This window comes from Phyllosticta citriasiana, assembly GCF_038021145.1.
Source record: "Phyllosticta citriasiana strain CBS 120426 chromosome Unknown IWZ02scaffold_29, whole genome shotgun sequence".
NCBI lineage: Eukaryota > Fungi > Ascomycota > Dothideomycetes > Botryosphaeriales > Phyllostictaceae > Phyllosticta > Phyllosticta citriasiana.
In genome coordinates, this window is record NW_027117306.1 from 1 (window position 1) to 13,050 (window position 13,050).

Sequence of the window (13,050 nt, forward strand, 5' to 3'; positions counted from 1 at the left end):
GCACCCTTCCTTTGCTTGTCCAGTAGTCGCAGCCCACCCAGTCACATCTTGCTGCGTCGACGTCAGCTTGCGCCCAAGGCATTGCCTCGGCCACGCCCGTCACATCACGTCGAGACTCCCCAGGGCCCTCGCCTCTTCTCTAGACTTTTGTCTACAACGAGCAACATCTACACCTTCGAAGCTTTTCCCCACGCGCTCCGCAAAGCGCGCAACTGTAGCTCCGCCGCTAAATATATAGCCCCCAGGCCCCTCTCTGCTCCCTCCCCCCCCCCCCCCCCCCCCCCCCCCCCCCCCCCCCCCCCCCCCCCCCCCCCCCCCCCCCCCCCCCCCCCCCCCCCCCCCCCCCCCCCCCCCCCCCCCCCCGACCAAGCTTCAAAGAAACGGTGATACGACGACTTCTGCCCTCGGCCCTTCTCGGTGCCCGAATCTTGAGTGGTACAATTCTGCAGCTTGGAATGCGGGCGACGGAAAACTGATATTATCCATTTCTGTCGCGCTCAAGGTATGGCCCGCTCGCTTGCCTGCCACCACCCCTGTCAGATGTCATTTCGTCGCAGCCACAACCCCGTCCCTTCTGACTCGACGCAAGATCAGCGCTAACAACCCTCTGCAGTTTATGCTGCTCTGCACAGCTTGGGCTAGCATCCCATGTCTCAGCAACTAGAAGACGAGGCACAGGAACTGCGGCCGTTTTCTCAGGATGCCAACCCTCCTGCATCGCAACGCGATTCCTCTCCATCGCGCGCAAGGACGCGCATCATCACCGATGGCCCCGCAATGCGAAACAAGTCGCCTGGAAATTTGCCGCCTCATTCCTTGTTCTCGCCAACCTCGGATACAAATTCGCTGAGCCCCAATGCTGAAGATCGTGTCTTTCCCATTCGGAGCGTCGTCTCCATGGATCCGACGCCGACGGCGTCGGTTTGCCGAGATAGACAAGACGGGTACTTTCACCAGTCGGCGTCGGCCCAGGCGCGAGCCAGAGATGCTCGGCGGGAATCGGTCAACAGTGCGTCATCTGCTGCTTCCGAGCACCGCTCGTCAAAATCACGATCCGAGGGCCAGCCGGTGCCAACGACGCCTAAGATGCGAAGGGGCATGTCCAGCGAGAGGCTCGACTTTCGAACGACCCAGCAAACGTTCAATGACATTGTATCCTCCAAGAGCGGAACCGATAGCGCCATGAACTCGGTTCACTCTGGCGAGTTCCCCTCGTCACCAGCACCAAGCTCGGCCAAGAGTGTTGCGGAAAGCCTGCAGGATACGCCACTCGTAACGGCCCGCTTCAAGCACGTCGTAACCGAAGGAGGACATGCTGTAATCACGGGCAGGGGCGGCGAAACGCTGCAGCGATGCGAAGACGAGCCGATTCACATACCGGGGGCGGTTCAGGGCTTCGGGATGCTAGTGGCACTCGAAGAAGAGTCGGACGGGAAACTCATCGTTCGCATCGTCAGCGAAAACTCAAAGAGGCTTATAGGCTACTCGCCGGGTGCACTTTTCGCTCTAGACAACTTTTGCGATATTCTTTCCGAGGAACAAGCCGACAATCTGCTGGACCACATTGACTTTATACGGGATGAGGACGCCGACGTCGCCACCAATGGACCCGAAGTCTTCACCCTGATCATTCGCAATCCAGAGAAGAAATCTCGCAAGTTTTGGTGTGCAATGCATGTCAACCAGGCCAATCCAAACCTCGTCATTTGCGAATTCGAACTAGAGGACGATCCGGTCAATCCTCTGGTGCCAACGAATGACGCGACCCCGGAGCTGCCGGAAGATACGTTGCAGAGCAATCCCACAGCGGAAGAGTATGCCGAAAGCACGCAAAACATCAGTAGGCCGCTGAGAGTCTTGCGCAGCGCGAGGAAGCGCAAAGGTGAGGCTGCGGCCATGGAGGTCTTCAACATCATGTCTCAGGTGCAGGAGCAGCTTGCAACGGCACCGAATCTCGAAAAGTTTCTCAAGGTGCTCGTTGGTGTCGTAAAGGAGCTGACGGGGTTTCATCGCGTCATGATATATCAATTCGACACGCAATGGAACGGCCGGGTCGTAACGGAGCTCGTAGATCCTCGAGCAACAAAGGATCTTTACAAAGGACTTAACTTTCCCGCGTCAGACATCCCCAAGCAAGCACGACAACTCTACAAAATCAACAAGGTGCGAATGCTGTACGATCGAGATCAAGAAACTGCTCGTCTGGTTTGCCGGACCGTCGAAGACTTGGAGACTCCTCTCGACCTTGCCTATTCCTATTTGCGCGCAATGTCGCCAATCCATCTCAAATACCTCAAAAACATGGCAGTTCGGTCGTCCATGTCCATCTCCATCAACGCATTTGACGAGCTATGGGGGTTGATTGCGTGTCATTCATACGGCCCAAAGGGCATGCGCGTCTCGTTTCCGATTCGCAAAATGTGTCGTCTAGTGGGCGACTCTGCCTCGAGGAATATTGAACGGCTGTCATATGCGTCGAGGCTACAGGCAAGGAAACTAATCAACACGGTTCCAACTCGGCACAATCCCTCCGGATACATCGTTGCATCCTCGGAAGACTTGCTCAAGCTGTTCGATGCGGATTTTGGATTGCTGTCGATCAGGGACGAGACCAAGATCCTGGGTCAGTTGGAGCAGTCTCAAGAAGCACTTGCGATGCTCGAATACTTGCGCATGCGGAAAATCACGTCAGTCATGACTTCCCAGGACATTGCGATTGACTTTCCGGATCTTCGTTATCCGCCAGGCTTCCAGGTCGTTGCCGGCATGCTCGTCGTGCCCCTGTCGGTCTCGGGCAATGATTTCATCGTCTTCTTCAGGAAGGGGCAGCTCAAAGAAGTCAAGTGGGCAGGTAATCCCTATGAAAAGTTTGTCAAGGAAGGGACCGAAGGCTACCTCGAGCCACGAAAGAGTTTCAAGACGTGGTGTGAAACGGTGGTGGGCAAATGCCGAGAATGGTCCGAAGAGGAGATCGAGACAGCTGCGGTGCTCTGCCTCGTGTATGGAAAATTTATCGAGGTCTGGCGGCAGAAAGAGGCGGCCTTGCAAAGCAGCCAGCTGACGCGACTGCTTCTGGCCAACTCGGCGCACGAAGTCCGAACGCCTTTAAATGCCATCATCAATTACCTGGAGATCGCCCTCGAAGGCACTCTGGATCAGGAAACGCGCGAAAATTTGGCCAAGTCTCACTCTGCTTCCAAGTCACTAATATATGTCATCAATGACCTTTTGGACCTCACCAAGACCGAGGAAGGTGGGCCCCTGATTCGAGGAGAGGTCTTTGACCTGAAGGAGACCTTTGCCGAGGCGACAGACATGTTCGCCGGCGACGCAAAGCGCAAGAGAATATCGTACGATGTTGTGGAGCATCCGGGCGTTCCCCAGAAGGTCCTGGGTGATCAGCGCAGGGTGCGGCAGGCCATCTCCAACGTCACGGCCAACGCCATCCAAAACACATCGAAGGGTGGCGTCAATGTGGATATGTATGCTAATGCACGAAAAGGGCTGACGGATCATTGGGCTGATTAATTTCATAGGTACGTGTCCAGCTGGGAGGATAATCACGCCAACGTTGAGGTAGCCGTTGCCGACACGGGCGCGGGAATGAGCGGCAAAAAGCTCGATGCCCTCTTCCGAGACTTGGAGCAAGTGCAAAGCGAAACGACCGAGATGCTCGAAGAAACCCTCGCTCCAAACTCGAAGAGGATCGAAGGTAATGGGGGCGAAAAGCGCACTCTGGGACTAGGCCTTGCCGTCGTGGCAAGAATCATCCGCAACATGAATGGTCAATTGCGCCTCAAGTCGGAAGAGGGCAAGGGATCTCGATTCGTCATCCAGTTCCCCTTCGACATGCCAGATGGCAAAGACAAGAAGGGACTGATGGATGCGTCTTCGAAGGCATCGCTGACTCCACAGTCTGAAGGGCCCGCTTTGGGCGGAGACGGACGTGAGATGACGCTGGTGGACAAAGGCCAACCATCCAAAGACTCGGGCAACCCGTTGCTCAGAAGGGACAGCTCGGACAGCGTCAACAGTAAAAAGAGCGTGAAGAGCGTGCACAGCGTATCGAGCGCACAAAGTGGCAAGAGCGCTAAGAGTGATGTTGACAGGCTCATAGAAGCCATTCAAGAACCACACATGGTGGACAGCAGATCGCAATCACAATCGTCTGTCAACAACCCTCATCATCCAATGTTGGAGAAGGGTGGTGGCGGATTCTCTCCTTCGAAAGCACGGGCCCGCAGCGCAGGAGATACTACGAGACGACAGCACTCGCTTGCTCTGAGCCGGCCCGGCGAGTCCAACGTGACGGACTCGGGACAGCCCGTCAGAGCGGTCAGAGTGGCAGAGGAATTTTTCAACAGACCCGATTCCTCGGACAGCGAGAAGAGCTGCATCCTTGGCGAAGTGGATGACAGTCGACCAAAATTAGAAGAGCCGCCGGACGCAGACAACATGCGCGTCCTCGTCGCAGAGGATGACCCCGTCAACAGCAAGATCGTGAAGAAAAGGGTCGAAAAGATTGGCCACGAGGTTACGCTTACTGTCAATGGCGAGGAATGTGCAAGCGTCTACGGAGAGAAGCCTGGCTACTTTGACGTCATTTTGATGGACATGCAGGTGAGCTGGTTGAACATGTGCTACGAGGAAATTTCTAACCCGCTTACAGATGCCCATTGTCGACGGATTGACTTCAACCAAGATGATTCGCTCTTTTGAAAAGAGCAATCCATCTCACGTGCTCTCGACACGAGCGACGCTCAACGGTCGCATACCTATCATCGCCGTGTCAGCTTCTCTCGAAGAGCGGGAACGGCAGACTTATATCGACGCCGGGTTTGACGCGTGGATTCTCAAGCCGATTGCCTTTGCGCGGCTGCAGGAGCTCATGCAGGCGATTGTCGACCGTGATGTGCGTGAGGCGGCGCTTTACAAGCCTGGCGAGTGGGAGCGCGGTGGCTGGTTTCATCGATCGCAACCCGACGTATTCCAGGCTCAGACGGAACCGAATGAAGACAAGAAGGTCTCATCAAGCTCTCAGCCTACAGAGGCCAAGAAGATTACGCCTGTTGCGGATACAGACGGGCAAGCAGACGGCCCGGTGGTCCAAGACGGCGGCGGAGAAGGCTTTGCTAACATTCCCCGCAGCAGGGAAAGCTGGCCATGACGAGGTTTCCCTATGCACGAGGTTTTCCCTTGAACTGTACGAAGCAACGATTTTGTATTCTTGTACTCTCACTCGCCGTCGGGCTCGTCCGGGGCGGACAGGCATTATACTCAGCACTTGACGGCTTCGACGACGGACCTTATTTTTCACAGACTCAGGAGGGGGGGGGGGGCATTACCGAGGTGGCTGGCTAGGGATGCATATTTCCTTTTTGGTTTGAATTGTCTGGGACTCAGCTGGGCAGTCGTCACGGGTTTTACGCATGCGCATGTCCACCAGTGGTGTTCTGGCTCCGGATTTTCTCTTGTTCCTTTTCTTTGGCAGGGCGTCGAATGCATGGCGGGCAGGCATGGTTGCTTCGGGTTTTTGAACCGTGAAGGGAGATGGGAGCCGAAAATGGGGCCGGTCTGGGCGGAATCGAGGGGCATAAGGAGCGAGTCGGCGGAGCGGTGTGTAAACTGCAAAGGGCGAGGTGTTTGGACAGGAGACATTGAGCAGACGGAGCGAGGAACCTGTGAGGCTAAGGTAGAGTAGAAATAAGACGTAATCAGCCTCGACTCCGACTAAGGTTTGCCGTGGGCGAGGAGCGCGCGGGCACAGATTGCACTCGGGAAGACGCGAGAGACCCCGCGCCTCACGACGGAATCTGAAAGTTCCCTGGGGGCCGCCGCTGGCCAATGGCTGTGCATCGATTACAGCCGTAGCACCACCTGGGCCTGAGCCTGAGACCCATCTGATCTCCACCAGCTCAACCTCCCACCGCTCCCATTTCCGGTCCGAGCACCTACAAAGTCCACGTCGTCGGTCACTTTGCGCCTCTCTCTGCCTGCGTCCTCTTTTGCCCGTGTATCCCTCTCTCGCGCTCTCCAGCTGCTCCAGCACCCCTTGCCCCAACGACTCTCTCGCACCACCCAATTCGTCGCCTCGTCGCCTTCCCGCGTCCCCTCACCAACAATGTCCGACGTCAAGGAATTCACCTACTCCGACGTTTCGGAGCACAGCTCCAAGAAGGACCTGTACATGGTCATTCACGACAAGGTCTACAACTGCAGCAGCTTCGTCGACGAGCACCCGTGAGTCCACCACAGCTCTCCCTCGGCTGTCGCCCCAGCCGTGTGTGTTGCCGCCAACCAGCGGCCGCCTAGCTTGCTGCCTCCTCTCGGCAGCGGAGCGGCGTCCACATGCGTGCGCGCAATGGCTCGGCGAGGCGGTCAGGGAATCAATTGCTCTGCAGGCACAGGGCTGACATATATACACGCAGCGGTGGTGAGGAGGTGATGCTCGACGTTGGCGGCCAAGATGCCACCGAAGCCTTTGAGGACGTCGGCCACTCGGATGAGGCGCGCGAAATCCTGGGCGGCCTGCTCGTCGGCAACCTCAAGAGAGTGGTACGTCTTGACCGGTTACATCACACAAATCGACCGTTTGCACGGCTTGCACCGCCCCGGCCGTTGATTTCCAAGGACTTCGGGACGCAGATTTTCCGAGCGCCTGCAGGTGGCATGACACGGCGTGTCTGCCTGCGCGCGATGCCTCCCCTCTCCCGCAACCATCTTTTTGCTTTTCTACCAGACTACGGCAGCTAACACGACGATTGCGCATGCAGGCCGGCGACCCCGAGCCCAAGACGTCGCAGGCGCCGCAGTCGCAGAGCTCCAAGAGCGACGCGACCGGCTTTGGCCTGGGCGTCTACGCCATCCTCCTCGTCGGCGGCGGCCTCGCCTACTTTGCCTACCAATACCTGCAGGCCAACTCGGAACAGCAGTAGAATGGGACCAAGCAAGGAAACAAGCAGGCACGCGGCATTGGTCAGGTCTTGTGCCCCGAGGATTCTGTGACAACTGGCCGGCGGGAATGGCGTGGACTGTGAGAATTGCTGCGCATCCCAAGCGCATCGGCTCTGAGCAAGTGCTGGCGGCTGGCTGGTAGATGGTCGCCCTTTCGGCCAATTTCTTCGGCCCGCGTTGCACCTAGGTACGGTTGGGAGCTTTCCGCGCACAGCCAGGCGGACCGGGGGGTGGGGGTGTTTGGCGACAGCGGCGACTTTGCCGTTTGGGCGTTTTTTGTCTACTTCCTTCTTCCCTTTCTTCAGGCGCATCCTGTGTTCGCGCTGCATGCACAATCGGACGTGTGTTGAGAGATGCGGGGAGAGTGGGGGGTTTGGGTGAAATGAGTGAAAGATGAGCCGGATTCACGGGCTGGCGGCGAGTTAGGAAGAAAAAGAGGTAGGATACTTTCTGATCTTCTTTCGACCTCATGCTGCTTGACGTCACGTTTATGTTGATATGTTCTTTCTTTTTGTTTACTCCTTTCCCCCCTGTGTGGTTTCAACTCCACCACCCCATGAAGAAATGCACCTAGAAGAAGTACATATCTACCGACCTACCTCATCTACCTAGTAATCATCATCTTTGTTTGGCAACTCGGCCATTGATGCTTAACCAATGTGAAAATCCTTGACAGGCTCCTTTTCCCCCCAGCGTGTCTTGATCTAACCACCAGCTCCCCCCATGCCGTCCCGGGACATCGTCTCATCTCACCTCACATCAGCGCCGTCCGCGGGCTAAGTCAACTCCAAAGTCTCTTGCTCCATCCTGTTTCTCTCTCTCTCTCTCTCTCTACCATGAAATCTACAGACGGAAGAAGATGACGCGCCCGCAAGTCGGCGAAGAGGCACGGGACACCAGACGGCCTCCTTCCTTCCTTCCTTCCTTCCTTCCTTCTTGCCCACCCGGTCAGCGCTGTGCGTGCGTATCCCCAGCAACGGACCGGGGGCTCACGACGTTTGAAGTTGCGGTTTAAAAAGGGGGTCTAGAGATATATAGGGGTAGGCATACGGGGTAGAGTGTGGACGGACGCATATGATCATCAGCTAGCTACAGGTAGGTGGGTAGTGGGAGTGGTGGCCGCCATCAAGGTGCAATGTGATGATGTCAAGATGTAGATGGACCTGAGTGTGCTTAGAGCATGGGCGTATGGCGTTGACGGTGTGCTGGTGATGGATTTACTTTTTACGAAGGAAGGCATCGTGTCGTGTGGTTGGGTGCGTCAAAGTCGACACGGTGGTTGCTTTTGTTTTTCCCTGGGGATTGGAAGTTGGGTGCGTGTGCGTGGTGGCTGCAGATGGATGTACAGTACATCCGTCGTGGTGGTGACAGCCCAGTGGTAGATGATGGGCCGCGGGAAATGTATACCCGAAATGTATACCCCAGCGAGTTGGCGGTCCACACCGCCTGGCCGATCACGCCTTGAAGGAGCTGTCTGACGGGACCTTCAGGTCGACGAGTACAGTCCGTAGTCGCAGATCAAGCGAGCCGTGAAGAGGAGGGTCCTTTGATGGAGCGGACGAGAAAGGAAAGGTGACAGATGGGTAGGTGCCAAGGCCCGGATATCAGGGACCGACGGGCCGAGGTTCTTTTAGGTTGACTTGACTGCCTTAGGTTTGCGCGCTGCCCGCCGGGTGCTACGGTACTTGACCAGCGTCGCCGTCACAAGCCAAAACCCATCCCCGCCGACCGCACTACCTACCTATTCCATCATCCACGACCGCCATCGCGCGCGCGTTCCACCACCCAGCCCAACCGAACGCTATCCTTCACTCACCATCTCGTCGCCGCCGTCGCTTGCTCGCCAGAGTCTCTGCGCTCCCAAGCCGTCGCCTCCCGACCGCTCTCCGCTATCTACCCGGCATCTGCACCCCGCCGGCGGCCGGCTGTTTGATCTTTGAGCTGCTCTGCTGCTGCTCCGTTTCTTTGCACCACCCACCCACGCAACCGCGCGCTGTATATTGGAACAAACCGCCATCATGGTTGCCGACGCCGTCATCTACCATCCGACCGTTTCTCACTACCTCAAGTTTGTCGCGACGACGGGTGCGTCATAACCCCTCAAGCTTTTCCCCAACCCCGCAATTCAGACGAAGCTTCTTCCGTTCGTTCGGCGGGCTACGTAGCTGCATCATCCGCTCGTCCATCCGTCCGTCCGTCCGTCCGCCTACTCAACACACAAAACAAGACAGACGGAGTAGGCTAATATTTCGCTCCGCCCACAAACAGTCGGCCGCGACAAATTCCTGCGCACGCTGCAGTACTTCTCGCGCTTCTACGCGTGGTACCTGTACCGGACGAACCACAGCGCGGCGGCGATAGCGCCGTACGACGCGGTCAAGAAGGCGTTCGGCACGACGCGCAAGATCCTGCGCCTGGGCAAGTTTGTCGAGCACTTCAAGGCGGCGGCGCTGGCGGCCGACTCGGCCGCCCTCGACCCCGTCCTCAAGTACTGCGCCGTCGGCCGCCAGCTCGGCTACGCGGGCTACATGTGTTTTGACAATGCGACCGTGCTGGACGCCATTGGCGCGCGCAAGAGCGGCAACATCAAGAGTATTCAGGAAAGCGCGTACAAGGCGTGGATGGCGGGCTTGCTATGCAACGTCGTTGCGGGCGTGTATAGCCTTGTGCAGTTGAGGCAGAGGAGTGGCGCGGTCGATGAGAAGGAGGCCGAGAGCGTCGTCGAGAAGAAGAAGATTGAGAGGTGAGTCTGTCCGACAACAAGATTTTACTTGAGGGAAAGCAGCAGGGCGAAACCTAATGCAATACGTGTAGGGAAGCAAATGCTGCAAAGATTCAGCTCGTCTCGGATCTTTGCGACCTGACGGTCCCCGTGTCGGCTCTCGGTTACGCCACCCTCGATGATGGCATCGTCGGCATTGCCGGCACCGTCAGCTCGCTGCTTGGCCTGTACACGGTGTGGAAGAAGACGGCTTGATGTGGGTGCCGCGTGCCGGGTCGACAATGGGGAAAAGGTAAGTCTCTTGCGGAGGCGAAGTATTTCATATAAAGCCTTATGGGGGGAATGCATTGATTGTTTTTTCTATTCTATTTATCCGAGAGGGATCAAGAATGACAGGTGTGTCAATTTGTCTTTCGTGTTCCTTTTTTGGTATTTTGAGCTGGTTCGGTCAAGGCGCATGCCCATCCCCGTTGTTCAGCCCGCTCCCCTTGTGTCCGTGTGTGTTGATATGTAGGAAATGACGACGGCTTGTTTGCATGCGTGGAAGCAACGAAACGACCGCGCAGGCCGGCAGACAGACAGACAGACGAGTACTCTTCCCAATGTCATGACGCTGCGACGGGGGTTCCGGCGTTGCAATCGCACGGCAGTCGGTTCCTGTCACCTTGCTCGCTCCTCTCGTCGAAACCACATGAACGGCCTGCATAGTTTCACGCTACCTACGGTAGAGCGTAGTTCGTTCCCTCGTGGCCGAGGCACAGTTTGCATGCAAGTTTCCACCCGACACCAGCCAGAGAGCGTGCAGGAGCAAGGGCGGTGGTCTGGCCTGGGGCTGGTGGGTTGCATTGATGGTCCGACATGGATGTCAGTCAGACGCACGCCGCTTCCTTCCTTGAGCCTCGCCCCCAGCTGCGGTGCGCATCATGATGCACAGTCTCTTTTTTTTTTTTTTTTTTTCTATTTTTTTTTTTTTCGCTTAGCATGGCCGATTAAAGGAAACTGAGGTGGACTCTTCCGGTCATTACAGTTTCGCCGCCTGACTCGCACCTCGTTGCGTCGTCAGCGCCCATCCTGAGGTCGACGGCGGGATGGCGAATGTGGAGGAAGTGGGAGCGAGCGAGAGAGAAGGGGAGAGAGAGGGCGAAAAAGAGAGAGAGGGAGAGAGAGCGGGCGAAAAAGAGAGAGAGGCAAGCTTTTACCAAGCACGACGCCCCCTCCCCCCCGGTTGCGGCGGCACGGCCATCTAAGCCAAGGTAAGCATATCCATACTAATGTACTATCAATCTTCAATCGACGCTGGCCAATGATGCGTCGCCTTGGCACCACGAGCTGTCAGGCTCTCGCCTGCCCCATTCGAGCCATGTAACCTCGACTGATCGCCAGCCTTTTCTTCTTTTCCTTTTCCTTTTCCTTTTCCTGTTCTTTGACTCGCTCTCTCTCTCTCTCTCTCTCTCTCTCTCGCTCTTTCTTTCTCCACTCGACTGAACTCCAGATGAATTGAATATCAACAACACCTCTGACGTCTCGTCTCGTCTCGTCTCGTCTCTGCGGCTCGGCTCGAAGACCCCAGACCCGTTTACTCCAGCATCTGCCCCGCGCCGCGCCGCGCCAAACGGAACATGCACTCGGACGACGCGCCCAAGAACCTGCAAGGCGCGACAGAGGTCGAAGCCTCGTCGTCGCCGTTGCACCATCACCACCGAAGCTATGAAGACACGGACAAGAACCGCTGGGATCGGCTGTGGCCCGTCATAGCGTGCGGCGCAGGGCTGTTTTCCGACGGCTACCTTAACAACGTGCGCATGCAATAATTCCCCAGAAATTATTGACCGGGGGGAACAAGTGCGACTAACATGTTTCTTTCTTGGGGATGGGTAGGTCATTGGTTCGGTCAACACCATGCTCAAGCGCATCTACCCCGACGAATACGCCAATAGCAGCGCGCAAAACAACGTCAGCAGCATCACATTTGCCGGCACTGTCGTCGGCATGCTCTTCTTTGGCTATACGTCGGACCGCTTCTCGCGCAAGTGGTCGCTGTTTGCGTCGACCGTCATCATCATCGTCTTTGCAGCGCTGGGCGCCGGCTCGTATGGCGCTGGCGGCAGCGTATCGGGCCTCTTTGCTGCCCTTACCGCGTACCGCTTCTTCTTGGGTATCGGTATCGGCGGCGAGTATCCTGCTGGTAGTGTGGGTTGTGCGGAGAGTACGGGAGAGTTGAAGAGTGGCACGCGGAATAGGTGGTTTATTTTGTTTAGCAATGTCATGATTGACTTTGCGTTTTTGGTGTCGTCGATTGTGCCGGTTATTGTGGTGTGTACCAGACCTCCTTTCTTTCTCCCCTCCCATCCCTCTAACTTGCCTTCCCCCCCCCCCCAGGTCCTCGCAACAGGCGAATCCCATCTGCGCGCCGCCTGGCGCATCTGCCTCGGCATCGGCGTCATCCCACCCCTCAGCCTGCTCTGGATGCGCATCAAACTGCAAGAACCCGAAGCCTACAAGCGCGAATCGATGCGCCACACCCCCATCCCGTACCTCCTGGCCATCAAATACTACTGGTTCCGGCTCAGCGCCATCAGCATCATCTGGTTCATCTACGACTTCTCGGCCTACGCCTTCGGCATCTACAGCACGACCATCCTGGCCAATCTGCTGGGCGACGACGCCGCGCTGTGGAAGAGCTTCGCGTGGAACATTCTCATTAATTTCTTTTACCTGCCCGGCGCGCTGCTGGGCAGTTTCCTCGCCGACGTGCCCGCGCTGGGCCCCAAGAAGACGCTCGTCATCGGCGTCTGCGCGCAGGCCGTCGTCGGCTACATCATGGCCGGCGCGTACTCGAAGCTCGAAGAGCCCGCCAACATTGCCGGCTTCTGCGTCGTCTACGGCGTCTTTTTGAGTCTGGGCGAGATGGGGCCCGGCGACAACATTGGCCTTTTGGCTAGTAAGACGAGTGCGACTGCTGTGCGGTGAGTTGTGTTGTCCTTTTCCCGCTTTTCTTTCTTTCTCTCTTTCTTTCTTTCACCCACCCCTCCTCCAGCCTCCCTTGAGAACCACCTCCTAACAATCGCCCAGAGGCCAATACTACGGCATCGCCGCCGCCATCGGCAAAATCGGCGCCTTCGTCGGTACCTGGGTTTTCCCCGTCATCCAATCGCACGCCCCCAACGCGACAGCCTCCGGCCAAGACCCCTTCTGGGTTGCCTCCTCCCTCGCCATCTTGAGCGGCGTCATCGCTTGGTTTTGTCTGCCCACTGTCGGCCAGGATGATATTGATGAGGAGGACAAAAGGTTTAGAGCTTATTTGGAGAGTAATGGGTTTGATACCGGACGCATGGGGTTGGGGAAGGGTGGGGTGGGGGATGGAGCGGGGGAGG

At 57.1% G+C, this 13,050-nt stretch overlaps 4 protein-coding genes across 4 annotated transcripts; all 4 read left to right on the top strand.

Moving 5' to 3' along the window:
* Positions 1-648: 648 nt before the first annotated feature.
* On the top strand, positions 649-5,167 carry IWZ02DRAFT_495484 (uncharacterized protein; the record flags this gene model as incomplete). The annotated part of the gene is made up of 3 exons (XM_066770146.1): positions 649-3,482; positions 3,537-4,620; positions 4,670-5,167. 3 exons carry the CDS (start codon positions 649-651, stop codon positions 5,165-5,167), a joined length of 4,416 nt encoding a protein of 1,471 aa, XP_066617335.1.
* A 954-nt stretch (positions 5,168-6,121) lies between these two features.
* Positions 6,122-6,935, top strand: IWZ02DRAFT_472648 (cytochrome b5; the record flags this gene model as incomplete). The annotated part of the gene is made up of 3 exons (XM_066768974.1): positions 6,122-6,240; positions 6,429-6,555; positions 6,774-6,935. 3 exons carry the CDS (start codon positions 6,122-6,124, stop codon positions 6,933-6,935), a joined length of 408 nt encoding a protein of 135 aa, XP_066617336.1.
* A 1,690-nt stretch (positions 6,936-8,625) lies between these two features.
* On the top strand, positions 8,626-10,062 carry IWZ02DRAFT_168166 (peroxisomal biogenesis factor 11). Its single transcript, XM_066762155.1, has 3 exons — positions 8,626-9,039; positions 9,223-9,697; positions 9,769-10,062. The coding sequence occupies exons 1-3, from the start codon at positions 8,973-8,975 to the stop codon at positions 9,929-9,931; spliced, it is 705 nt and encodes a 234-aa protein (XP_066617337.1). The 5' UTR covers positions 8,626-8,972; the 3' UTR covers positions 9,932-10,062.
* A 1,050-nt stretch (positions 10,063-11,112) lies between these two features.
* On the top strand, positions 11,113-13,035 carry IWZ02DRAFT_466686 (major facilitator superfamily domain-containing protein). The gene is made up of 3 exons (XM_066768513.1): positions 11,113-11,472; positions 11,555-11,989; positions 12,056-13,035. Exons 1-3 carry the CDS (start codon positions 11,296-11,298, stop codon positions 12,644-12,646), a joined length of 1,203 nt encoding a protein of 400 aa, XP_066617338.1. The 5' UTR covers positions 11,113-11,295; the 3' UTR covers positions 12,647-13,035.
* The last annotated feature ends 15 nt before the right edge of the window (positions 13,036-13,050 follow it).

Coding starts and splice junctions, on each gene's coding strand:
- IWZ02DRAFT_466686 (XM_066768513.1), top strand. CDS start 11,296: ATGCACTCGGACGACGCGCCCAAGAACCTGCAAGGCGCGACAGAGGTC. Junction 11,473..11,554: donor CCGACGGCTACCTTAACAAC/GTGCGCATGCAA, acceptor GGGGATGGGTAG/GTCATTGGTTCGGTCAACAC. Junction 11,990..12,055: donor CGATTGTGCCGGTTATTGTG/GTGTGTACCAGA, acceptor CCCCCCCCCCAG/GTCCTCGCAACAGGCGAATC.
- IWZ02DRAFT_168166 (XM_066762155.1), top strand. CDS start 8,973: ATGGTTGCCGACGCCGTCATCTACCATCCGACCGTTTCTCACTACCTC. Junction 9,040..9,222: donor CAAGTTTGTCGCGACGACGG/GTGCGTCATAAC, acceptor GCCCACAAACAG/TCGGCCGCGACAAATTCCTG. Junction 9,698..9,768: donor GAGAAGAAGAAGATTGAGAG/GTGAGTCTGTCC, acceptor CAATACGTGTAG/GGAAGCAAATGCTGCAAAGA.